This window comes from Eptatretus burgeri, chromosome 15, assembly GCF_056783735.1.
Source record: "Eptatretus burgeri isolate ZD-2024b chromosome 15, Ebu_testis_v1, whole genome shotgun sequence".
In the NCBI taxonomy this organism is placed as follows: Eukaryota; Metazoa; Chordata; class Myxini; order Myxiniformes; family Myxinidae; genus Eptatretus; species Eptatretus burgeri.
The window spans coordinates 36,340,364-36,365,363 of NC_140975.1; the positions used below are offsets into that span (position 1 = coordinate 36,340,364).

At 42.8% G+C, this 25,000-nt stretch overlaps 1 protein-coding gene across 14 annotated transcripts in view; it reads right to left on the reverse strand.

Moving 5' to 3' along the window:
* The window catches only part of LOC147011933 (trinucleotide repeat-containing gene 6C protein-like), a 356,840-nt gene that overhangs the window by 33,401 nt on the left and 298,439 nt on the right, over positions 1 to 25,000 (reverse strand). For 12 of the 14 annotated variants that reach the window (XM_085857643.1, XM_085857641.1, XM_085857642.1 and 9 more), the window contains 7 exons: positions 24,681 to 24,821; positions 24,352 to 24,474; positions 24,086 to 24,211; positions 16,230 to 16,328; positions 6,861 to 7,035; positions 6,514 to 6,633; positions 6,075 to 6,257 (listed from right to left, as the gene is read on the reverse strand). In XM_085857643.1, the coding sequence (XP_085713769.1) occupies positions 6,075 to 6,257; positions 6,514 to 6,633; positions 6,861 to 7,035; positions 16,230 to 16,328; positions 24,086 to 24,211; positions 24,352 to 24,474; positions 24,681 to 24,821 (967 nt within the window). The remainder of the gene's footprint in view (positions 1 to 6,074; positions 6,258 to 6,513; positions 6,634 to 6,860; positions 7,036 to 16,229; positions 16,329 to 24,085; positions 24,212 to 24,351; positions 24,475 to 24,680; positions 24,822 to 25,000) is intronic. The other 2 variants (XM_085857647.1, XM_085857650.1) reach the window with 1 other exon arrangement.

Genomic DNA, 25,000 nt, shown 5'->3' on the forward strand with positions numbered 1-25,000 from the left:
ATAGCTGAAAAAGACGAACAGTACCTTGATGCATTGTATACCTTTGCTCCAGGGCTGGTGGATGATGCTACCTGCAAGGTTATAGAAGAATTTACTGGGAAAATGTATGGTGCAAAGAAGAAAACTCCTCTCAACAAGCACAGATACTTGATCTTTGAGAAAACCTTCGGACCAAAAAATGGAAAACAACCATTTGCCAAGCTGAAAGGACTCGACGCAAGCAGTATTCCACCTAGCGAGAGTGTTGTGAGACAGAAAATCCACAGAAGCAACTTTGTCGCAATGATGTGGCATGCGGCCGGTGACAACCTATTGCCAAAGGAACCTCAATATGGATGGGAACTACATGATAACTCCTACAGTATTGTGTGGTTTTCATGTCCTCAGATGCCAGAAAGTGTTATCCCAGAAAATTCGGAGTCGAATGAAGATGATGAAGAAGATGGGGACATAAATTACCATTGTGACAGTGACACTGATGTTGACGATGACAGCTCTGACACTGACAGTGATGTAGACGATGACTGAATTATACTGTAGAGCAATAAGCCAGGTCTGCATGGTACTCCTGTGGTTGCAATTAAAATATAATTTTGGCTGTCACAACAAGAGTGAGACGTTGGTATTGGTGGGCATGGACACAACAGTAAGTTGCTGAAAATGTTTTCATTTCACACATCTAGGCTTACTTACCGTAGCTTTAGCATTTGATGTATTTCTTATACTATGTAGGTTTATCTGTAACTGTAATTTCACCTGTCAATTTATAGGGCTGGTGGATAATTCACACTGCATCACAGAGTTCAGTTGTTATTGGTTTGGTAGATTAAGGTTTCATTTTATACTAGTGTAAAACTGTTCGTGCGTTTGTTGTAAAAGTGAGGTTGTTCTCAAAAGCTGATGATCCCTGGTATGGGAAAACTAACGATATCAAGAAACATAGAAATTTGATAGATAGGGCCTAAATGGACATTTTCAATTCGCATACATGTATATTTTTTCGATACATGTTGATCCTCCAGATGAATGATAAACAGGTATAGCATGGTATTGATGATTTCATCTCACTTTATGTATGATCAGATTGACATTGTCACTTCTCAGATTGTAACCTCTGTAATTAGTGTTTATTAAGTAATAAATTTCATTATTCAAAATTCACATCAACTGTTGTTTTACATTAATTTTGTTCTTTGGTTATGATAAGTGACAATACCGGATTTTCCAGTGTAAATTTCTGGTCGAATCTTAAAAATTGAGATCTTCTGACCCTTCTTAAGTAGAAATGGCGGGAAATATTTTTTCTTGAGTTATAAATTTGTGATCAGTGGTGATAGGTGATCTGATTATGTGAATTTCAGTTTCATTCTCCAAAGTGTAATTGAGACCCTTTTTGGCCCTTACCCAGGGGCCTTCTTAAGTAATAATGCCAGGGAATTTCTTTTCTTGAGTTACATTTTATTCAATACTGCTTGGAACAGAATCCACAAAATGAGTTTCAGCCTTGTTCTCAGAAGTGTAATTGAAGGTCAATATTTTGGGGGTTTGAAGGTTCACCCCTCTAAATGCCAAGAATGCGACACACAAGAAATGGATTTTATTTCTCCATCCAGCATTCTGAATAGAATAGGGCCATCAAACCTTTCATTCTCAATAGTGTAAATGAAACTAAGCTGGCTCCCTAACTATTGTGGAGTCGTGGCTGAGAGTCTCAGCTCAGCCTGAGAGTCTCAGCCTGAGACCCCAATCCAATCCAGGTTCCTCCTGATGACTCAATCTTTGCTTTTTACTTCTTCAGGTTCCTTCTTGGTCTTCCATTTGATTTCTACAAGTCAAATGAACCACCATCTATTTGTAGTTGAGAGAAAGTATGTATGCATCATCTACTCCTCCGAGATTATTTGACCGAGGACGCTAAACCTTTCAGGGTCCCCCTCTTCACCATACCCACATCAACCATCACCCCACATACCAACAACCCCCCCCCACCCTCCACAATACCCACCACCATCATCCCCCCTCCACCATCCCCCCCACATTACCCACCATCATCATACACCCCCTTCCACAATCATCACCACCCCCACAATACCCACCCACCATTCCACACTTCTACCTCCTCCACTGGGGAAGGACATCGACACCTCACAGACATGATGGTGGGACATGGCACGAACACAAATGGCATGAGGGAAAAGTATGAAACAGGATGATCCTGTAGCATACAAGACACCTGGTCAGCCTGCGATGGTGAGACAAAGCATTCATCGCCCATTTTGTCTGCGATGTCCAAGTGTGCTGAGCGGTGCCCATGCTGTCGGGCAATGATGGGTATTTCTGCTCGAGTAATATATAAGCCAATTTATCAATTAATACAAAATCCCTCCATTAATAATTCGTTAATTGAATGGAAAATTAAACCCTACCAAGCTGAAGTGATCGTGTGACCCACGTTTTCATCTTCACGAACACTTCCACCTTCTTTCTCTGAATCGCTCGCACAAGGCTCAAAACGATTCGGCTCCACAATTCCCCCAAAAGCTTTTCCATCAATAATTTTGTCTGCAATAGTTTCTTCAAAATTCCAATCATCACTTTCAACATCTGAGAACCACCCGTGTTGCTTATGACGGTGAAATCTAAATTGGAATCCGAGTTCGACCTGCACCGTTTCTCGATGTAAAACCCCCGTTTGGATCAATATAGATTCAAGATGTGACGTCATTGGCAAAATCGAAAATGGACACGGCTTTTGGCAAAAAAAAAATTCAATTTTTTTTCCCTTCAAATTAGACACTGTGACTAACGATTTTCAATGGTTTTCAGAAAACATTTTTTGCATTTGGGTTCCCCTCTCCACTTTTCGCTTCACGTACAGGTGGAGGATGGCAGTCTTCCCTCTTTTGAGGTGGTAGATGATGGTCTGGTTTGATTAGAAATCGTTGTCACCCATCTGGCAAAACCTGGATTACCGTAGCTCGAACGCCGTACTGATCACAAACTCCAACACCAACAGTGACTTCCACCTCAGACTGGCACCGAGTCACAGAATCGACTCAACGGCGCACTGCAACTGGTCGTAGCACGGACGGGCTTCGACTTTTACTGGCTTTTCACGCGATGTCACTGGCGCTGCTCCATGGTCGCACTCTCACGTCACATCTCGGCACCTGGAGTGTCTGTCGAGGGAATGGTAATGCCACGCACCAAATATACCACCCACCTGGACACAATTGCCAGGAAATTTAAAGTGCTTCTGGTACATATAATACTACGTCATGCCAGTTGCATTGTTGGAATAACTAAACCCTCAATGATAATGATTTTGCTTTATAATGACACTATAAAGTTTCCATGCTTCAGAATGTGATTGAAGACGAGTTGCAATTCAGATACAAGAATGCCTGTGAGCTTCAACCGAAGTTTTGAGCTTGAGGAAGTTCGTGAAACACAAGCAAAATCTTCTGAGGCTAAACCTACTCTTTCCTCATTGTTGCAAGTTGGTTTAGGAGTAGTTACCTCCACTACTGAAGGTGGACAGGGGTTACATTTTCTTGCTCACCCTCCCCTACCATCCCCGGTTTGTCTGTCTGTTTGTCTGTGGGCAGGATGTCACAAAAAGTAATGGATGGATTTGAACGAAACTTGGTGGAGAGGTTGGTTGCGTGACGAGAACAAATTTATTCGATTTGTGTGACAATCTGGATCCAGCCCATCAATAGCATACAAAACGTAAACCTGGTACAGGAGTAGGTACCTCCACCACTGAAGGTCATTCAATAACGGCCCTCCTTATGTCCTTCCCTTCCCAACTCCCAACTTTTCAAATAAATAAAAAACACAACTTCCTTGCATTCCATTCCATTAGGACCATACTCTGGACAGTGGATCAGTGTTGTTGAAGCAGTCACCTGGGGGATTGGGCACAATCCTGGACAGGTCGACACTCCGATGTAGGATACTCAAATTTGAATGGCCCAATCATCCTAGCAAGCTGGTATTCATTTTGCCGACCTCAGAAGGATAACAGGCTGAGTCAATCCCACTTGGTATTAATTCAATGATCAAGCAGGATTTGAACTCAGGACCCAAGGATCCCAAGCCCGCCACCCCAACCATTAAGTCAACACCAGAGCATTCTCCGTGCATGATGCACCGCTACAATTCATTTTAGTGCTTCATGTTGTATTTTGCATTAATCAGTAGTGCTGGTTTAATCGCACTCTGCAGACAGTGTCGATGCTGCTGAGGTAATCTCGTGATAAGGATTACGTGGTTTGTTTGTGATTGCCTTCCTGTCAGTCAGTCGGTCAGGGCAATAACTTGGAATTTGTTCAGGGTTCCCAATAATTACTTGCTGACTCTTCAAAGAAAGACACTGTGGGATGTTTGACATCAACCAACGAATGCCAACAGACAGATCCCCCCTTCCATTGAGGGGATGGCATACCTTTTGATGCGATGCTCTGCAATTGTATGCCATAATAGTAACAATGGTATGAAGATGTCTATGTGAGAGGGAGTAATAAATTTGTAGCGAGGGTTGGTGTAATTGTGTGTTTTATTTGTTATGGGATGAAGCCTGGTGTTGGCTTAGTGGTTAGGGTGGCGGCTTGGGATCCAAGGGTCCTGAGTTCAAGCCCCGTTGGCTGCTGAATTAACACCAGGGGGTTGACTCAGCCTGTCATCCTTCCGAGGTCGGCGAAATGAGTGCCAGTGTACTGGTCCCGGTGTATGCCCCGGTTAGAATAGGTGTACCATATCCCTGTGTGTCGTAAGAGGCGACCAGGGTTGGCGTCAGGAAGGGCATCCGGCCATAAAACATTGCCTCAAGAAAAAGCCAAACCCCTGCACAGCAGGGAAAAATGGCTGTAAAAACGGTCATTATATTTATTTTTTTATGGGATGGAGACTGAAAAATGCAAAACAAAACGAGAACGCCACTTTGTGGAGCACAAACCTCCGCCAGGCTGAACAGTTTACGTTTTGTATCCCACCGATAGGCTGGATCTGCATCTCAACCTCAACCAAAACCTAATCAGCTTGTTATTGTCACCTAACCAACTCATCCACCAAGTTTTGTCATAATCCGTCGATAATTTTTTGAAATATCGTGCTATATATAGTTTTTGGGCCTTGCTCTCAATTGTAAAGAATCACTTAAAAATTTTTTTATAGTAGCTGGATCCGGGTTCGGATCCAAATCTTCAAAATATAATCAGTTCGTCTTTGTCACACACCCAACCTGTCCACCAAGTTTCGTTCAAATCAGTCCAGAACGTTTTTTTTTTGAGATATCCTGCTCACAGACAGACAAACATGGGGTGAAAACATCTTCTGTCCACCTTTGGTGTCGGAGGCAATAAGGCAATTATCTGTGTGTGTGGACGTCTGAAAATCATAGAAACACGGCTGGGTCAATCTCCACCAAATTTTGCATACGTGCTGGGAGTACCCAGGGTCGGGTCATAGGCACAAAATTCCCCCACTCCCAATTGCGAGGGGGCAGGGAAGTCACGATTTTTGCCTGTACATGTGGTCCAGTGCAAGTGGTTTACTGACCCCCCCCCTGCTGGAGAAACGGTAGGATTATGAGCCACAGCAAAAAATTCATTTTCCCAGCCCGCTCCCAGAGGGAGAGGGTTTTTCTAGTCAATTAAATGAGTAACCAATTTGGAAACAATTGATACACAAAAATATTCATTGAGTGGTGAAGATTTGGCACGTATGCTTTGTCGGTTCTCATTTGAATAAAGCTTGAGGGAGCTCTTGGAGGAAGATCGGTGGGAGTTACATGCTGACATTTTATGGATACATCACAGAATGAAACGGGCAAGTATTTTATTTTCTGGATGCCGAAAGCTTATTATACGAAAACGTTGGCAAATTAAATTGGGCCTCACCATAAAATAGAGATGAGGAAGCACAAACCTTTTTGTGGCTAAGTGTTGTATTAAAGCAAAGTATTTTATCACAATTCTCTTTTTACACCAATATTTAAATTACAAACTGCAACTGCTTTTTCACAACGAGATCAGTCAATTCCAAATAAGTGTGGAAAGAAAATGCCTCACCTGGAGGCCAGTTGAGAGATGCTGAACCACTGGAAAGCTTCTCAGATGAGGACGACTTGCTGGATGACCATCCATTGGCGAGAGGCAGTGTTGGACTCACCAGTGATTCTCCACCAGGAAGGACCGGATAATGGTGAAATGGATCGTCCAAGGAAAGCTTGCCCAGTCCTGCCACCAAGCTCCCTGAACAAACAAAAATATCTTTATTTTTCCCCCCCCTGGACAAAAAAAACTTGGTATTCTTAGAAATTGAAATTCAGGACTACATTGTCTTCTCTTTCAATGCTATTCCAGTTCCAAATATGGCTTGGTACAAGTCTGCCTGAGGTGCTCCTCGTATCTCCATAAACAATTAAAGTTAAAACGTTTTACCAAAAGAATGCTGTGAACAACATCAAGAACTATCCCACATTACAGACTACCATCATACAAGACTTACCATGGCTATGATCCACAGCTAGGCCATCCACATTGGGCCCTAGAGTCCACTGGGTGAGACGGGATTGCCCTTTGTCCTTTATTTCTGACCCATGGCAATCAACAACCCCATCTGAGAGGCCTACATGGAGAAATAAAAAGCACAGCCAAAGGGATGCAAGCATTGAAGAAAATGAATGAATGAAAGAACAAGCAATCCCACTTAACTAGCCCCAGCTAGTGGCGGAATGTCACAACCAGGATTCCAAATAAGCAAATGGTAAATAACAACAAGGGTAACATATTACATGACCAGAAATGATAAGCAATACAAATTGTTCCCCCTTTCCGACGGGAATCTCAATTCACCATGAGAGTAACATGGGTAGGAGGTTGACTTTTGGGCCTTGCTGGATGGGTCTGTAAAGCCAGGACATTGGGAAGTGGTGACGCTTTTGGGATTACAACCATGGTGGCCCTTTCCTGGCAGGAAAGGAGCAAGGCGCTGTTGTTGCTGCTGCAAATTGTTGATTGTTCGAATAATCTGCAAAAATATTATACAAAATCAAAATAAATAAATAATCATACTAAAATATATATATATATATATATATATATATATATATATATATATATATATATATATATATATATATATATATATATATATATATCACTTGAGAAATGTTTGTTTGCTTGATCAATTGTGGGTTTGTTTGTTTGACTTGTATGCATTTTTAAATGACAGGACAAGATAGAATGAATTTCAAACTGGTGGTTTATACTCAGGATGAGCATGGGGTTTTGGACAATAAAAATTCTCTGCATGACAACCATCGACATCATAAAGGTGAGAGAATGATCATGTTAAATATTGTACTCTTTGAGTCTTTGTATTTATTATATGCAAGGAGTGATTTGTAAAATTTCCAGTGGGTGTAGGGGATAAAATTGGCAGACATCATGGGTTTTTTTATTTTATTTTATTTTTGTATACAATGTCGAGGCTTGCATGAGAGCTAACACACATAACGTACAACAAGGGGAACAGGAGACAAGAGAGGTGGGAGAGGGAAGGACAAAACAGTGGGGAACAGAGACATTAGATCTGTAGAAGGGTGAGGGATGGGGTGGGGTAGACAGGGTAAACAAGATGGACACTACAGGGACTTTCAGGAAGGAAAGCAGGGCATTTGAAGGAGGCGGGTTGGGGTGGATTAACGGGGGTGGAAAAGATCGTTGTTTTGGGTGGGGGAAGATAGATGGTGGTGAACAGCTGTTTTGAAGACCTGGAGGGAAGAGTGGGATTGAAGAGAGTGTGGGAGTTTGCTCCAAAGGTGGGAACAAAGAGGAATGAAAGAGTGAAGGTGAGCAGTGATTCTTGATTTTGGTAGTTTGACCAGAAGGGGGATGCTGGCAGACCTTGAGTGCCCTGCGAAAATATGGGGGAGGGGTGGGGGATATCGCAGACAAAGCAGGGGGGGCGAGCACATAGAGGAGACGGTAGAAGACAGAAAGACCACCGACCTGCCTGTGGAGAGAGAGTGAGAGACCCAAAGACTCAGCCTCATCACAAGAGATACCAGTGATCCTAAATGCCTTGGTTTCCACAGCGTGAAGCCGAGAAAGGTGAGAGGCGGGAGCACCAGCCCAGAGAGAGAGCAGTACTCCATCAAGCTGTGGACGAAAGTTTTGTATGTGGTCAGGAGCTGAGGTGGGCCAAGGAAGGACTTTGCACGTTGGAGGATGCCCAGTCGGCAACTGGCTTTGGAGGCCAGGTTGGAAATGTGGCTTTCCCAGGAAAGATCATGGCAGATAGTGAGACACAGAAGCTTGAATGAAAGGACTTATTCAAGGGGATTGTTGAGAAAGCAGATGGGGGGCAGGGGAGGGAGGGGGGGAGAAGGTTTCAGATAGTCCTTTCAGAGAGCCAAAGTGAGAGTGTGCAATTTGTCAGGATTGAAAGACATGTTCCAAGTGTTGGACCAGTTTGTGATTTTATCCAGATATGCAGAGAGTGAAGAGGCTGCTGCTTGCTGATCTGAGGGATGACAGATGGTACGGCAGCAAAGAGATAAAGAGGATTTTCCAGAGAGTCAGAGAGATCATTGATGAAAACCAGAAAAAGCACAGGGTCCAGAACACTGCCTTGAGGAACTCCAGCCTGAACTCCAGGATCCAGCTACTAGAATTCCTGAACAGGAAGAGGGAATGAGAGAACTCCATTAAAGGTCAAACGTTGGCTGTGACAGGAGAGGAAGTCTACGAGCCATGAGTGGAGAGCCATGACTGCGAGCCATTTCTGAGAAGAAGTTTTTGCTATTTCTGACTTTTACAACTTACAAAGCCATACATAATAACAATAGCCACAAAAAGCTGGTCACATTCCAATTAAAATATAGCCCAGTGCAGGGCTGACAGTTATTTTTCCAACAGGTGGGGTGAAAATGAGGGATAAGGGGAAAGGGTCATGCCCCCCCCCCTTCCGAAAGTGGTACGGTCATGGGGAGCATAACTGAAGTTAGCAGCATAGTCGTTAGGTTTCACAAAGAGTTTGGTCTGCATTGAGCAGTTGGTTTCTGAGAATATTTTAAAATAAATTACCTGAATTTAAGGCGAACCTCCCCCTTTTCAGCCTTTTATAGGGGGTGGATTTGGATGGGGAACACAACCCTATGAGACCATACTTTTCTGATGCATAGTACTAAATTTGGTCGGTATCGGTGGGGTAGTTTGAGAAGATGTTTTCGTCAAATGTTAACGGACGTACGTACTTACGTATGTACGTATGGCCTGACACCGGGACATACTCTGAGCTTATTTCGGAGAAATACGTAAATATACATTTCTTACACTGAAAAAAAAAGTCGTGGAAAAATAATCTTGGAATTAAAGTCGACATGTACAGATTCAAAATTTATTACCATTTCAATCAAAGTTTGACAAGATAATAACGGATATATATTTTTTTTAATGTCAGATCGAAATAGAGTAATGTCATGACCATGACAGTCGATTTTCATTGGTTAATTTGGTGTGCTTCGTCATGTACAGTTTTGTGACTGGGGAGTGGGGGTTGGAAATTTCAAGTGCAGTGCCAGGAATTAAAAAAAATAAACAATCCACAGCCGGGGAGGTCCTCGCCATCAAATCGTACCCTGATTAAATGCATTGCTCAGCCACTGTATTGAATGAGTTGAAAAATGGTGGTTGTATTCAGGGTGTGCATAGGGAGCTTTTCGGTGGTAAAAATAAATGAATACTGACGGAAGTGGGAACATCACAAGAACTGGATGGAATGAGTTGAAAAAAGGTGGTTGTACTCATGGGGTGGAGATTGAGGTTTTCGGGGGTTAAAAATAAATTGATAGTACTGGGGATTCAGGGAGGGGGAGGACCAAATTCTCTTGATGTAAATATGTATTGTTTAGTGCCACAGAGTGGAAGCTGACATTGTAAGCCATAAATCAGATAAGTCGGGGAATTAACCGATCCATACAAGGACGGGTTATTTGCTTGTAATACGAAAACAACAAAAGTGCCCCCATACTGGTGATACAAATAAAGCAACAGTGAAGCCAATGTAGTGACAGGCATGAGAAGCAAGGCCTAAGCCAGTATTGAAAAACTGCCAGTCCATTATCCCTGCACAACAGGCTGGTGTCCAGGGGCTGCCGAGGCCCGTGTAAGCTCCAGGGTCCGAGATGGTGGGAAATGCATTCCAGGCATTTTCTGGTGAAAAATCAAACTATGTTCCACTCTTATTAAGTAGCTGTAAGCACAAACAGTGCATTCTCATGTTATTATAGGAAGTAGAAACACCCGATCCCTACAGGAGCCACCGGAGTGGTCGGGGGAAAGGGGTCATGTTATTATTTTTATGATTATTAATACCATAGCAGAGTGCCCATCCTATGGATGATCTTGTTCCAGGAATGTAACACGTTCTTCTAAAACATCCCTTTATTTGGGTGATGTATAGGCAACAGACAGCTACCTCGATTGTTTTCAAAATAAAATTAACCCGTGGTACGTATATGAAGCAAAAACATAAGTACTGCTTTAATGCATATATAATACATTGCGGTTATACATTCACATTATGTGTTCCATGTATTTACACAGGTGATAGCGGATTCAAAAAATCGAATATCATAATCATAATATTAATATAATCATAATAGCTCATATAATTCCAATTGTAGCCACCCTCCCTCACAAAGGAAGAAAATGCCAAGATGAGTGAAATTTTGTTTTTTCCAAACTTGATGGAATCAAACGAAACTTGCAAATGCACAACTTCAAGGTGCCCTCATTAATCCCTGAAAATTTCAGCTTCCACGGTCAAATCCTCTCGGAGGAGAAGATTCAATATACAGTACCATACATATACATACACACTATACTCCAATATATATATATATATATATATATATATATATATATATATATATATATATATATATATATATATATATATATATATATATATATATATATATATATAATCTAAAATGATCAACAGAGCACTGACTTGGATTTTCTCCAGGTTATTCTTCTCTTTTATTATTAATCTTGTTATTATCCATGTTAATGTGTTCGATGATGATGAGGATGATGATGATGATGATGATGATGATGATGATGATGAAGAATGTCAGTGTGTTTGTGCCTGTGTGTGTGTGTGTGTTTGTGCCAGTGTGTGTGTGTGTGTGTGTGTGTGTGTGTGTGTGTGTGTGTGTGTGTGTGTGTGTGTGTTTGTGCCAGCGTGTGTGTGTGTGTGTGTGTGTGTTTGTGTGTCTGCTTGTGCCAGCGTGTGTGTGTGTGTGTGTGTGTGTGTGTGTGTGTGTCAGTGTGTCTCTGACATATCTCCAAAACCATGAAACCTATCAGCTTGAAACTTTGCATGCACACCAAGAAAACTCCAAGGAAGTGCACGAGTTAAAAAAAATCGGGTTTTGGGTTAATGAAAACACCCCTTTTGAAGATAATTAACATACTTATTTAATTATATCCTTTATCAGGCGCATCCTCGGCCACCTCGCTCTCTGGAGTCTTGAGGCGTATCCTCGGTAACCTTGCTGGGGTTTGAAGCAGCCATGTTTTTTGGCCTTCTCAACCATGCCTTGACTTGGAATGGGCTGCAACGATTTCTTTACGATAAAGTTTATTTTTTCACTTTACTCACTCACCATCATCAAAATATAATGGGCGTCAGCCTGGAACTTCTAACACACTTTTCTCCGAACATGTTTTGTTCATACTTCTGAAATCTTCACATTATATGTTCCATGAATTTACGCATGTGATAGATAGCGGATTCAAAAAATCGAATATCATAATCATAATATTAATGTAATCATAATTCTCTTGGTAAATGTGTATCGTGTAGCGCCACCTCCAGGTTGGGGAGGGTATTACAACTCTCCACCATTTACAGTTCAGTATTCCTGTCCCCACGTATTCCAGTGCAGCAAGGTGTTTTGAATTACAGGCAGTAGGTATGTTTTTGCATCATCATCATAATCATAATATAATGGGTGGAAGCCTGGAACTTCTAACACACTTTCTCCGAACATATTCTGTTCATACTTCCGAAATCTTCACATTATGTGTTCCATGTATTTACGCAGGAGATAGCGCATTCAAAAAAATCGAATATAGATAGAATTTTCAAAGAGGGAATCGATGACGTCACAATTAGCAGCGTTCGGTGGCAAACCGATGGCCGGGTCCCAGACGACGTGCTTTACTTAACTAAGGCAATGAGTTCAGGATGTTTGTTCAACTCAGCATTTACAACTTTTATCCTGCCATGTTGTTAATCTGTTGATGGAGGTAATATAGAAACGATGAATATGTCAAATCGGTCATGTTACTCATCCGGCACTATGTGTCAAGGCAAACAATCTAAAGCGACCAGTCTCAAACGCTTTCATGGGCACCCAGACACGCCACCAATATGAACTGAGCTGTTCAATGCGGTGCAAAACATCCAAAGAAACTACCGTAACAGAGTATTGCGATCTGTCCTGTCCCCCATACCCGTCGTAGACGGGTATCTGCTAGGATTATAGAATGCCTGTTCATCACAGCCACAAATCGCTGGGTACATCGCAATGCTTATAAACGTCCAGAGACGCCAGCATTTTTGGCTTAATTTCATTTCCGCACATGCCATAACCTCGAGAATCTCTTAAACTAAGCCGAATTACAAAATTTAAGCTCCAGACTTGAACTTAGCAACAGTTTTGACTGCTAAAAAAAAAGTGTTAATTTGTTCAATTCGGACATTGGTTGGGCATTTCCGGGTGCTCGGGTTTATATGACCTACAGCAATGGATAATTGCTTGTCAAGCCAGGCATACCGTTGGAGTGCTTGCTTGAGTGCTGAAGCCACTAGAAATGACACCTGTTGCTTTGCTGAGGGTAATACCAATCTTTGCGTAATTGCCAAAAATAAAAAAGCGGAAGAAAAATTAACATTAAGCTTAATTTTTTCACCTGTTCGAACGATTATATTTCGTGAAGAAAAGATTAACGATTGTGCAGAAAGTGGAACTTCATTTGGTGCAACACCATGCAATCTAATCTGCTTTTACAATCAATGACGGTAGTCAACAGGGGTCCTTTTTTTGGCAATTACCTATTCAGTCTGCTTTTTCCTGTTTCGTGGGATCTGCTTTCATGACAAAATATAAATATACTGGTTTCTGCAATATATTAAGAGTTGACAGTGGCCCAAAATGAAGAGATACGTAGACAGCACACAGGGAGGTCAGACGTGGTTGGGTTTGTGCATGCCTGCATGCGAGCAGATTGGAGGAATGCATATCGGTTGGGTCATGCATGCAGGCAGGCCTTTGCCAGGTAGATAGCACGAGTTTTAATTATTAAATTCTCCCGCCCAGTTTTACATGGAACATGGTGATTCAAAATAAAATGTTGCTGTTTGGGAGTGTTTTATTGCCCTGGTACACTGTCTACCTTCCCCTCATGCTCCCTTCTTTTGCCCTTACTCTGGCTTCCTTCCCTTGCCCTTATGCTGCCTGCATTCCCGTTATGTTGATACCCTCCCCCTCCCCTCACGCTGCCTTCTTCCCCTCCCCTCACACTGCCTTCTTCCCCTCCCCTCACGCTGCTGACTTCTCCTCCCCTCATTCTTTCTCCTTCCCCTCCGCTCACCCACTCTCACATTGTCTCCCCCCCCCACCCTCTAATATTCCTGTCAGCAAAGCAACAGGTTGTACTTGCTAGTTATATAATGTAATATCAATAACATAACATAATAAACAAGTGTTTTCTCATGTCAACGGATGGTGCTTTAAGGTAGTTGTGTAACTACAGGTTGCATCCTAAAAGAGGAATACACAGTTATAGTTACATTGATTAAATGTATGAATGCATCATGGCAAAGTCTGCCATGATAAATGTCTGAATTCACCAACTGTCCTAATTTAATAAAGCAATCGATTTGCCCACTAAAACTGATAAACTAAATCTATCTGTTTGAAACTGAAAAGGCTCTCTCAGGCTTCCTGAAAGTCAAACTCTTCAATCTTAATGACAGAATAACTCAATCAAATGAGCTGATATAAGTGGCCAATTGTCAAGGAGAAAGGGGTGTCAAAGACTCTTGATGGGATTTTCCATGGATAAGACCCTTTCCGCTTCTGCATTCCCTCCAACAATGCAGAGACAGTAAGACATCAAATTGTACATTTATCTGTTTCTATGTTATGTTCACAATCAGGTCAGTTATGGGAGCATGCGCCAAAGCAGTGCATCGCTGTATCCACTTTCCACCGTACTCTAGGGGCCTCTGTCTAAATATCCCCCAGGCAGATGCCTGACCCATCCCTATCTCCTTGAGATGCCGATCAACCTGCTGCAGCCACGAGGAACGTGGTCGGCCCATTGTCCTCCTCCACTCACGAGGCTCTCTCGCTGAGAGAATCTTCACTATGAGGGCATTAAAATACTTTCGACATGAGTTTTGTTGATCTGAAATGATGGAAACGTACGATTCCGGTTCACTTCCCACTTATATGTGAGGAATTTTCCTCTGCAACTATAACCGGATCAAACATTCTTTGCAAATATTGTCCACCATCGTTCTGCTGGTCTTCCCCGTATTGGTGAAGCAGGGTATTAAAATGATTGTCATCCCATTTGTCGATATGTTTTGGCCTTTTGGGTCAAATATGTGCATTGCATCCAGGATGCCAGTCTGTGGGAAGCATTCCTGCATTCTGTTACATTCTATTAACTGTATGTTCATAAATGTGTTTTGTTAATTGAAACTTTAATGGTTACCAATTAAATTGCAGTGTTTAATTTTTCTTATGCACCAAATTCTCTCTGTAAACTAAAAATGCCTAAATGCATACACATTAGGAGCGTCATCATCCTCAACCTCACTCAAACATGGGTAAATAACGAAACTGGGATCACCATGCTCAACAAGTGCACTTGCCATCTATCACGTTGGCCATGGGTGGTGTGGGTCAGGATTGTCAAAACCTCGAATCCAGGTCTCTTTTGCCAAATTCAGTTGATTTGCCGCGGTTTTGAAATAAACAATCGATAGAGAGCTGCTTCGAATGCTTCTTCGGTGGAATTTATACGACTCCAAATAAACCACATGCTCTCACTTGAGGCTTGTGCGCATGGTCAAGTGTATGGTGTGCTTATATAGAGCATGATATCTTACTATAATGTAGCTATTACGTATGTATGTATGTATGTCACCAAAATAGCACCCACTGGTGGTGTGTGTGCTCGCCCAGAAGTGGATGGGAAACTGAAGCTAGAATTCAATTGTAAAGATATATGTGCACACAAAATAATTTAATTTGAAACTAATTAAATAATGCAACTATCACAGAACAAGGTTACATGAGCTGTTTGAGAAGAACAGTACTTCAATGAATGGCGAAGATGGCCCTTCAGCTGGGATTATAGAACTGTAGTGGAGTCTAATCAAGTGAAATTTCAATTTCCAAACACAGTTACTTCCCTACGTATCCTTGGGGTATCTTCGCAGGACATGGGGGCCATTTTGCCATGAAAACGACTTCCGGCATTCTCTGAACAGGGCAATTTCACATCTCGATACCATATGTGTAGAAGATTTCAACCTCAACAGACAGGAATTTTTGAACGAAACAAGATTTGTTTGATTGCGAGTTGAAGTCACAGGAAGTAACCATATTTCATATTTAACATTGCAATTTTCATTGTCGTATGAGATTGAGTCAATGACATCATGAATATTATGATTACAAATTGGCATCAGGCAGAGATACGAAACAATTAGTCACCACAGAGGCAGGATCTCTGCTTGAAGAATGGGAATAGTGTTGCGTCACAGAAGTGAAACACTGTCATGAAGAAACATCAGGAAGTGAACACAATGCTGAAAAATATAAGGACGTACACTGCTGTTGTTAATTATAGCAGTATCTTCTAATAAAATAATACGATTTCTACAATGTTAAAATAATGATCGTGGTTTCACTTATTTCCGACAAATTTCATGCCCATCCACCGCTCGTCCTTATATATTTTCTCACATCCAGAATCAGAATCACCCGTCCAGAAGACAGGTGGATGGGTCGGTAACTAAGGGCCAGGTGGAAAGTATACTCGCATTCATATAACAAGGTGTTTTATCCTGAAGTCTGTCTTAAAGTAGTCAACTTGAAAAGTGTTCTTAAAGGTCCCAAAAACACTCACTTGTTCCTGCTGGTGCCGCAAGACTGGAGGATTCCGCTGGGACTGCTGGGATAAATTCTGCTGCTGCTGCTGTTGTTGCATCAAGAGTCGCTGCTGGGTCTGCAATAGGGCAGGAAACATTTGCATAACCCTTGCTATGAAGTGGAAGTAAAGTAAAGTTTCACCAAAGTTTACACTGATTAAAGCATACGAGGTCCGTCTTAAAAAGTAATGGGACTGAGCCTGCTGTTTGATCCACTTACACAACTCGAATGAACAGGTTGCGTCACAGTCTTTCGCAACATATATATATATATATATATATATATATATATATATATATATATATATATATATATATATATATATATATATATATATATATATATATATATATATATATGATTGGTGATGGTTGACTGCACTCGTGTGATTTTTAGCAGCGTCTCACGTAGCGAACGCTGCTCTAAGAGAGCTTGGCGTTGTTCTTCTTCTTGTTGTTCTTCTTCTTCTTCTTGTGAAGACAAAACCTTTATATTAGGACTCGGCTCCTTTATATACACGATCCGGATCTCCTCAAATACGAAGCACTTGTACACATTCTCGCATTAAGGGTGCCTTTTGAGAGCGTCTATCATGAACTTTTAAATATATTCGGACATTTGCTTTAAAGTTTCGAAAAGTTCACGTTAATATTTAAAGATTATTCCATTTAATATATTGTAATTTCGTCAATACATTATTTATTTCGTAAATACACGATATTTCGTAAATACGTAAATACACTATGACGGGTCTCGCTATTGGCTTAATCAAGGCACGTGACGAAATATCGGAAGTTGTTGTTATTTTTAATTTTTTTTATTTTTATTTTTTAGCCGACAAAACCTTTAGGACGCTGCTCTTGGACACATTTGTCCTTGTAGTCTAGAAGCCAAAATCTGTAGCTAGCCTAGAAAATAGGTTCGCTGCTGATTTCATGTTAGAATGGTGCAACTGGTGTTTTTGAAGAGTCTAGGCATGACCAAGTCTAGTTCCACTTGTTGCCAAGTCTGCATCTGAATATTATGGCCGCCATGACAGTAATCAAAATGGCCGCCATCAGATTTAGTCTTTTTCTTACTGCAAATTGTACAAGCCAGAAATTTGTCATGATTGTGAAATACTATGTAATCTGACACGAGGAACACTATTTTGTGCTTTATTTTTGTACTGGATCACAACTTTTCACATAATTGACAACTTAAAGACGAAATTGAAAATGCACATATGAGCAACAAATGTGAAAAAGAAAATGTTTAGCACTATTGATGGAGATGGGTTTACAGTCAGTCAAAGGTTATTTCAACAGCTGTCAGATTCTTTCTAACACAAAATTACGTTGCTTTGCAGAAGAGAAAAGTGTTGTGAGAACACCCAAGTACAATTTTCAGAGCTATTGATCGGCTTGTACACTGAACGGGTTCCTACAAAGGGCTTTGCATCCACATGCTTTCGTGCAAGGCAGTCCATTCCATGTACATTTGCACCGTCGAGTTGAGCATGACCCACGGCATTTGCATGTCGTCAGTTCTACACAGTAAGCAGTAATAGGCTGTGCAGTCATGAGTCGCGGCTGAAATGTCTCGTTGCCATCTTTGACGACCTGTTCCCACCCACAGTTCTCAGGTGCAGGTAGATGTGGTTCAGATTCCAAGGCTCTTCTCCACACAAAAGTCTGGTAGTGCGCTCGCTTGATGTGTAGAATCAGAGCATCGCGAGTTGGAGGCAGATTCTCAATAGCTTTGGTCAGACTGAGAAACAGATCACATCTTACTCGCTGAATTGAGTTATCTTGGCCATGAGGGTCATAAAGCCTGCAGACAAATGACTCAGCATCTGCAATCACACTCTCATGAGGAATTTCCTCTTTGCCTCGGTTATTCAACAGGTGGGAGTTGTTTTGAAAGACAGCCCATGCAGAGCGCTTCGCAATTCCAGCAAACTGGCTTGTGCTGTCTGAACCTGTCACTGCATGAAATGCCAGAAGTGACTCCCTCTGCGAATCTGGGATATTGATGGAGTCAATGGGAATGTAGTGTTGCTTTTTGGGTGTCCCTGCATTCATCCAGAGAAAGGGACTGAGATGCGGCTGATAGGCAACAAGGAGAATGAGGACATCAGTGTCCCGGCTAACAACAACAGTTTGCATGTACCCCTGTTCATATGCTTCCTTGGCATGGAGAAGAATGCGAGTATCAGCCTCTTCATGCTCAGGAGATGACAAGTGTGAGACATCTCTCCCTGATGACGTCCACACTTTTGCAGGATCTGTGAAGCCTCCATTCAGTACCAGCTCCTGTTCGTGATTCTGGAACTTGTTTGCTAACTCTGTGCATAGAAAATTTGCTAAGCTAGCTTTGTTTTCATCGAGGCAGATGAGTGTATTCCATTGCCCCATGGACTGGCTTCTTGTTTGCACGTCTCTTCTGATTGCTTTCTTGCCCCGTATCCTCTGACTTCGAGCTGTTGATTTGATAGTTTTCTTCCTATACTGATCAAAGGCAAGATCAACCCTGGAGCAATAGTTGGAAAAAACATGACTAATATGATCTGCAACAGAATCTGCCCATTCACCAAGCGTTTTAGCATTCATCCTGTTCCCGAGTGCCTGGATCAGTGCCATGCCATCGATGATAGTGCATGTCGATAACGGTTCTGGAGCAACGTTTGGCAAGCCTTGCTGGAGAATCTTGCCAAGGTCAGCTTTGTTCAGAGGTAGACGTAATCTGCCATTAGGCATTGCCAATGACAGAGGAACTGCGCATATCTCTTGCTCCAGCATTTTGTTCATGTCAACGTCTCGGCCTGCCTGCATTGCTGTCACCACATGTGTCAGAAGTTTTCTGTCTGCCTTTAGTGTGACCATTTTTTCCTTTCCCACTTTGACTTCAACAGTGTACATGCTCTCGAAAGTGTGCAGATTCTTAGACTTGATTCTGTCATGAAACCTTGTTGTCTTATTGATCAACCGGTCCTCCACGAAGTCTATGACGAGCTGCTTTCCAGTGATTTCAGCATTCAAGAGATCACTTGTCACAACATCACTGGCAATGTCCCCTGTCATAATTGAGACTAATTCTGGGGAAGTGCGATCAAATGGATTGTGGGTCTTGAATAGGTCAATGAGCTTTAGCACATACTCTTGGTCTTGGATCATTCTCTTGGGACCGAAATCTTTATGCGCACAGTCATGCTCATCATCGTCGTCTTCCTCACTGCCAGCGAGTGTGAACATGTTTTTTGTGTCTCTGGTAAGCTGAGCTCTTTTGTTGAAAGAGAGCCCATCTGTCACGGGCGGAGTCTGTTTTTGTTATTCCAACCAAACCTCCAGCTACTTTGCCGGCTTTGTTCACATGTTCAATTGCCTGGTCATCAGGTATTTCATTGAACTTCTGCTTTGTTTCTTTTGTGACAAAGTCTCCTGCAAGGAAACCTCTGTGCACTTCTGGAGCTGTTGTCGGCAACATGTGCATGTCAGCAAGGAAGACAGCTCCCCAGCGAGAGTAATGGAAATGATCAAATGCTGCAAACCAGGGAAGCATTTCAGCAAATGATGTCAGGAACAGGATCCAGTCTCCTTCACGAAGAGCATGTGTGAACCTCAAGAGGATGGAGATCAACTTCATGTATGTTCTCCAGAATCTAAAGGTGGCATTTTCTGAAAAAGTAGCTTCAAACTCTTGAAACAGGACCTGCACCTCTTCCACCTCAGACAAAAGTTCTCCAAAAGAGGAATTCATTCCTCTATCATCTTTGTTGGCAAAGGCATCTGAAACTCTTCCAGCTGCACCTTTCAAGTCATCCCGGATGAGCTTGTCATTTTCTTTGGCCCATGCTGTGAAGCATGCCCAGAGAACGGACCAAAGTGCCTCTAAAGTCAACTTGTGAACGCGGATGACACGGTTCCACCCTTTCCCTTTGATTACTTGTTCACATGCCTTTCCACCAAGGACTCCACTTTCCATCCAAATGTTCTCCAGGCCTGACGAATCCATGTACTGTCCGAGTACTTTCGTGAAATTCAATTGGATATGAAATCCTCCAAGCATGATGACCAGATCCTGACAGCCGTTATTATCCCATTGCAGCATCTTTGCTTTGCAGTAAAGCTGTTCATCAAAAGTGATGACAGTGTACTTCTCCCCAATCTTCTTTGTCATTGCCTGGCATTTCTGTAGAACCGTCCACAGCGTGTCAAAGTCATGTGCTGGGGCATTCAGAATCGGCATTGGCCCGATGACTGTCACTGGTGGCTCAACTGTGGACATCTTCTGGTTAAAGCCACTCCAGCCTGGAACAGCCTGATTATTTTGTTGATGCAATCTGGCCAAGATCCAGGCAAGCTCCTGAGTGTTGGCTGCTTTGATTTTCTGTTCAACAGGTGAGTACCATGTATGCTGCAGTGGTTCAGAGAAAACAGGTTCTGGCTTCAAGTTGGTCATATTGGCCTCTTGGACGCTTGTCATTTCAGGAGGTGCACTGAGAACTTTGGAGCGGCCAGGTTTAATCTGAATGTCCATCACTGGCTCTTGTTCTCCCTTGCGTCTGAGGGCCATGCACTGACTTGCATGAAAAGTGCCAGACCCAGTCAGCGTCTCCTCAATTATGTCAATGTTGTCATTAGAATATCTCAAATATCCTGTGGTAGTTGGGATGTTGAGAAAGTTCCTTGGGATAATGACATTTCCATTATCTCGGAAGCATTGTATAACATCATTGGCAATTGCTGTGTCAATGCGCCTCACTGTATCGTACCCAACTGTGTGTGCAGCTGCATGAAAAAGATTGACAAGCTCTTTTGAGCGTGTAGCCTGGTGAAGAGCAAGGCCAAGGCCCAGGTGTTTGGGGGTCAGTTTTTTGCCTCCTGAAGCCACATGAATAATGTCTTGGCAGATGTTCAGAACTTTGTTCTTGGTATCTGTCTCATCCGCTTCTTCATTTTCCATCTTGTCAGTGCTGTCACCACCACAAAGAAGCTTTACAAGCATGTACAGGGTTTCAGGTACAATTCGCTCTGCATTTTCTGTGTTCAGTCCACCGATAATGCTATGCCCTGGAGAGTGTTTTACGTCACTGTAAATCTTTATGCCCACTCTGAAGATCCAGCTAAGGATTTCGTTCTCATGATGAGGCAGACTGCACTGGGCCAATTCATCTTCTTCAGAACTTTCACCTTCTTCAGATAAATCATTCACGGCGGTTCTCATGGCAAACTTTGTCACAGTTGAGGACGCAACTATGAGGGGTTTTGTGACATCCAATGGCTGCACGAATGTCACCTTGTCACTACCAAAGTGAACCTCCACTTTCTGCTTGAAATTGTAGCTTTTGTAGGCTCCAGCCTCAATTCCAAAATCATTCAATAACAGCATGCTGTAGTGTTCCCAGATGTTTTTCAGGCTAAACACATGTCCCTTCTGCAGCTCTTTCTCAAGCTGGTTCATCACATTTCTGAAACAGATGCTTTCAGGAGACTGGTTTTTCTCTCCACTCTCCTTTTTATACTTTCTGCGAAAAGAAACATAACACTTGAGGTGATATTTACCTTCAGCTGCCATCAAGTCTGAAACACCTGCAAACCTGTGACGCATGGTGGGGTCAAATTGGGCCAAACTAAGCATCCTGGATGATGTGTGATCAAATTCAACATTTGTCAGGACACCAGCTTTTCCAGGAATGTCAGTCTGGCAGAAAGCGCATTTTGACCAATCCATAGCGCTGTGCGCGGATCTTAGTGACTTTGGGACATGGTATTTCTCTGAGGAACCTGATGTTGTGGGTATCTCTTCTGCGTAAGTCACAGATTGTGGCTGAATCCTTGACTTCAGTCTGTCTATTTTTTGTGCGTGAGTAAAGTCACTATAGCAGAATTTTGTGCCATTGAATCTTTTCGACGTGCTCCGGTACAGAATATTTTCTGATTCTTGAGAATGAGTCAACATATTTAGCGTCATTATATTTCTCTCTTTCTTTGCAACATTCAGCTACAGTTTTCACACCAACGATTGTAGTCTTTCGAAGTGGCCTTGACTTGCTAGTTTTTGAACTGTCCTGGCAAATAAAGCATTTATTCCAGTCTACATGCTCTTCTTCTTCTCGATCCCTTGAACCCCCTGTGAGAAATCTTGCGGCTTTCATTTTTCAGTTAGTCCTGGGTAACAGAAAAACACACAGTTATGTAGTTTAGGTTCATTTTATAGCAAAGTTGTAAAATTCATTGATTGTGGTTTGTATAATCAGACATTCTAATTCGAGCCTGAACATTTCTTTTAAAATAATATAGTGAAAAACAAGTCATATTATTTTTAGAAAATGGATGGAGCAATGTTTTTTTCTATACTCCCATCAGCTCAGGCATGCTCAAAAACATGGAAATCGACCCTAATTTTGTAATTTCATGTCAATTTGCGGCTGAAATATGACGAAAAGTGTATTTAATGGCGACCATTTTGTAAACTGTCATGGCGGCCATACTATCCATATCCAGAGTTGGCAACAAGTTGATTCACGTTTCTGTGTGTCTGGACAGTCAATTTACACCTGTTGCACTATTCTAACACGGAATCAGCAGGGTCGTACACTATTCTGCATTGGGCCTCCTGACTATTGTCAGGAGCTTGGTTGTCTTGTCTGAGTCGTCACGCTAAGAGTCGTGAGTAGACAGCCAATCTGAAGTTTCTTGCCAAGCTTGGCAAAACACCTTCCGAATCCTTCGCAATGCTGCAGCAAGTCTACGGGGAAGAAACAATGTCACCCACACGTGCATTTGAATGGCACAAGAGGTTCAGAGAGGGACGGGAGGAGGTTGAAGACGATCCACGGTCTGGAAGGCCTTCAACGAGCAGAACGGTGGACAACATCGAGCGTGTGAAGCAGATGGTGCGTGCAGATCATCGACTCACGGTGCGGATGATTTCTGAAGAACTTTCCATCAACAAGGACACTGTCTGGAGCATCATCATTGAAAATCTTGAAATGTGCAAGATGTGCACGAAGATGATCACCAAGATGTTGTCCAAGGACCAGAAACAGCAAAGAGTCACTGTCTGTCAAGACATTATCGAGCGCCTTGAGGACGATCCAGAGCTGCTCGGGAGTAGAGAGTCATTACTGCCGATGAATCGTGGATATTCGAATACGATCCCGAGACCAAACAGCAGAGTCGTTGGTGGAAAAGTCCGGCATCACCAAGACCAAAGAAAGCAAGGATGTCAAAGTCGAAAGGTCAAGGTGATGCTGATCGCGTTTTTCGACATCAAGGGCATCGTTCACTTCGAGTTTCCACCACAGGGTCAAACAGTGAATCAATACGTGTACAAGGAGATCCTCGCCTCATGAGATCAGTCCGGGACAAGAGGAGAAATCTGTGGGAGAACAATGCCTGGGTGCTCCACCATGACACCGCCCCTGCTCACAGTGCCCTGAGCATCTAACAGTTTCTGGTGGAAAGAAACGTGCCAACTCTGCAGCAACCCCCGTATTCGCCAGACTTGGCCCCTTGTGATTTTTTCCTACTCCCCAAGCTAAAGGGGGTGATCAAGGGGACCTGATTTCCTGATGCGGAGGCCATCAAAAGGGCCATGATGATGGAGCTCCGGAGGATTCCAGAAGAAACCTTCCGGGGGTGCATCAAAGTGTGGAAGAAGAGGATGGACAAGTGTGTGAGACTGGTGAGAAACTATTTTGAAGGGGACAAGCTGTGATTTCAATATATTTTTTGGAATAAAATTTCTGTGAAGTCAGTCCCGTTACTTTTTAGACAGACCTCGTACACCGAACCAAACAACCAACCAAACACAGACTCAACAAAAAACCCATGCCCCGGCAACTCTCACCAGCTGCAGCTGTGCCAACTGGTTAAAGACTGCTATTTGCGGTGAGGCTAATGGTGCCTGGAGCAGAAGTGCTGGGTTCAGGCCACCGGCCTTGGCTGCATACTGCAGTAGCTGCGCTGGAGCCACCTGAGACAAAGGGAGTGAAAAACATCAGCTGGAAGCAACAAAAAATGGGAACACTGCAACAACAAAATCAAGCAACTGGCACATCCGCAGCAGCTGCGACAACAAATCCCCTGCCAATGAACTCAAGACTCCTGAAATACCTGAGGGCCGATGAAATGCGGAGGCACTTGTGAGCGAAGGCTTGACTGGGAAGGAGGGAATGGCTGCCCGGGAGACAGCTGCTGAGGCGGCAGGTTTCTGGCAAATGTGCCTTGATTGCCATTCTGTGATGCAAAGGTAAAATGCAAACAGCGGTGCAAAAAGAAAGGACGTGATAGATGAGTTCACGAACACACCACCAACTGTCAAAATTATCAAAGTAATGGCAATCAAATTTAGTTGATAATGGTTGAATAAGTATCTGAAGCTTATTGCATCATCTGTGATCGAAACCCTGACGTTCAAACAACTCTCTTCCTCCATGACGTACCTGGCGACTGTTCGAACCCTGGCCCTGTGTGGTGAGTGTGTTGTTAGGGTAGGGAGGCTTTCCAGGTGAAGATGGCAAAAAAGGAGAGCCAGGAGGCTCATCAGCCAGCCCAGAGTCTTGGCTGCCCAGCGAAAGAGTAAGCTAAAGGCAGGCCAAGGCAGTGAGCCAGAAGCAGGCATTGAGCCAGAGCAGCAGCATGGTAAGGAAGAGGGGGGAAATAGGATTTTTTTGGGGGGGGGAGGGGGTGGAGAGGGAGTGTGGGTCAGGAGGAGGAATAGCAGTGTTAGCAGAAAGGTAAGCATGCACAAAAGCAGAAAGTG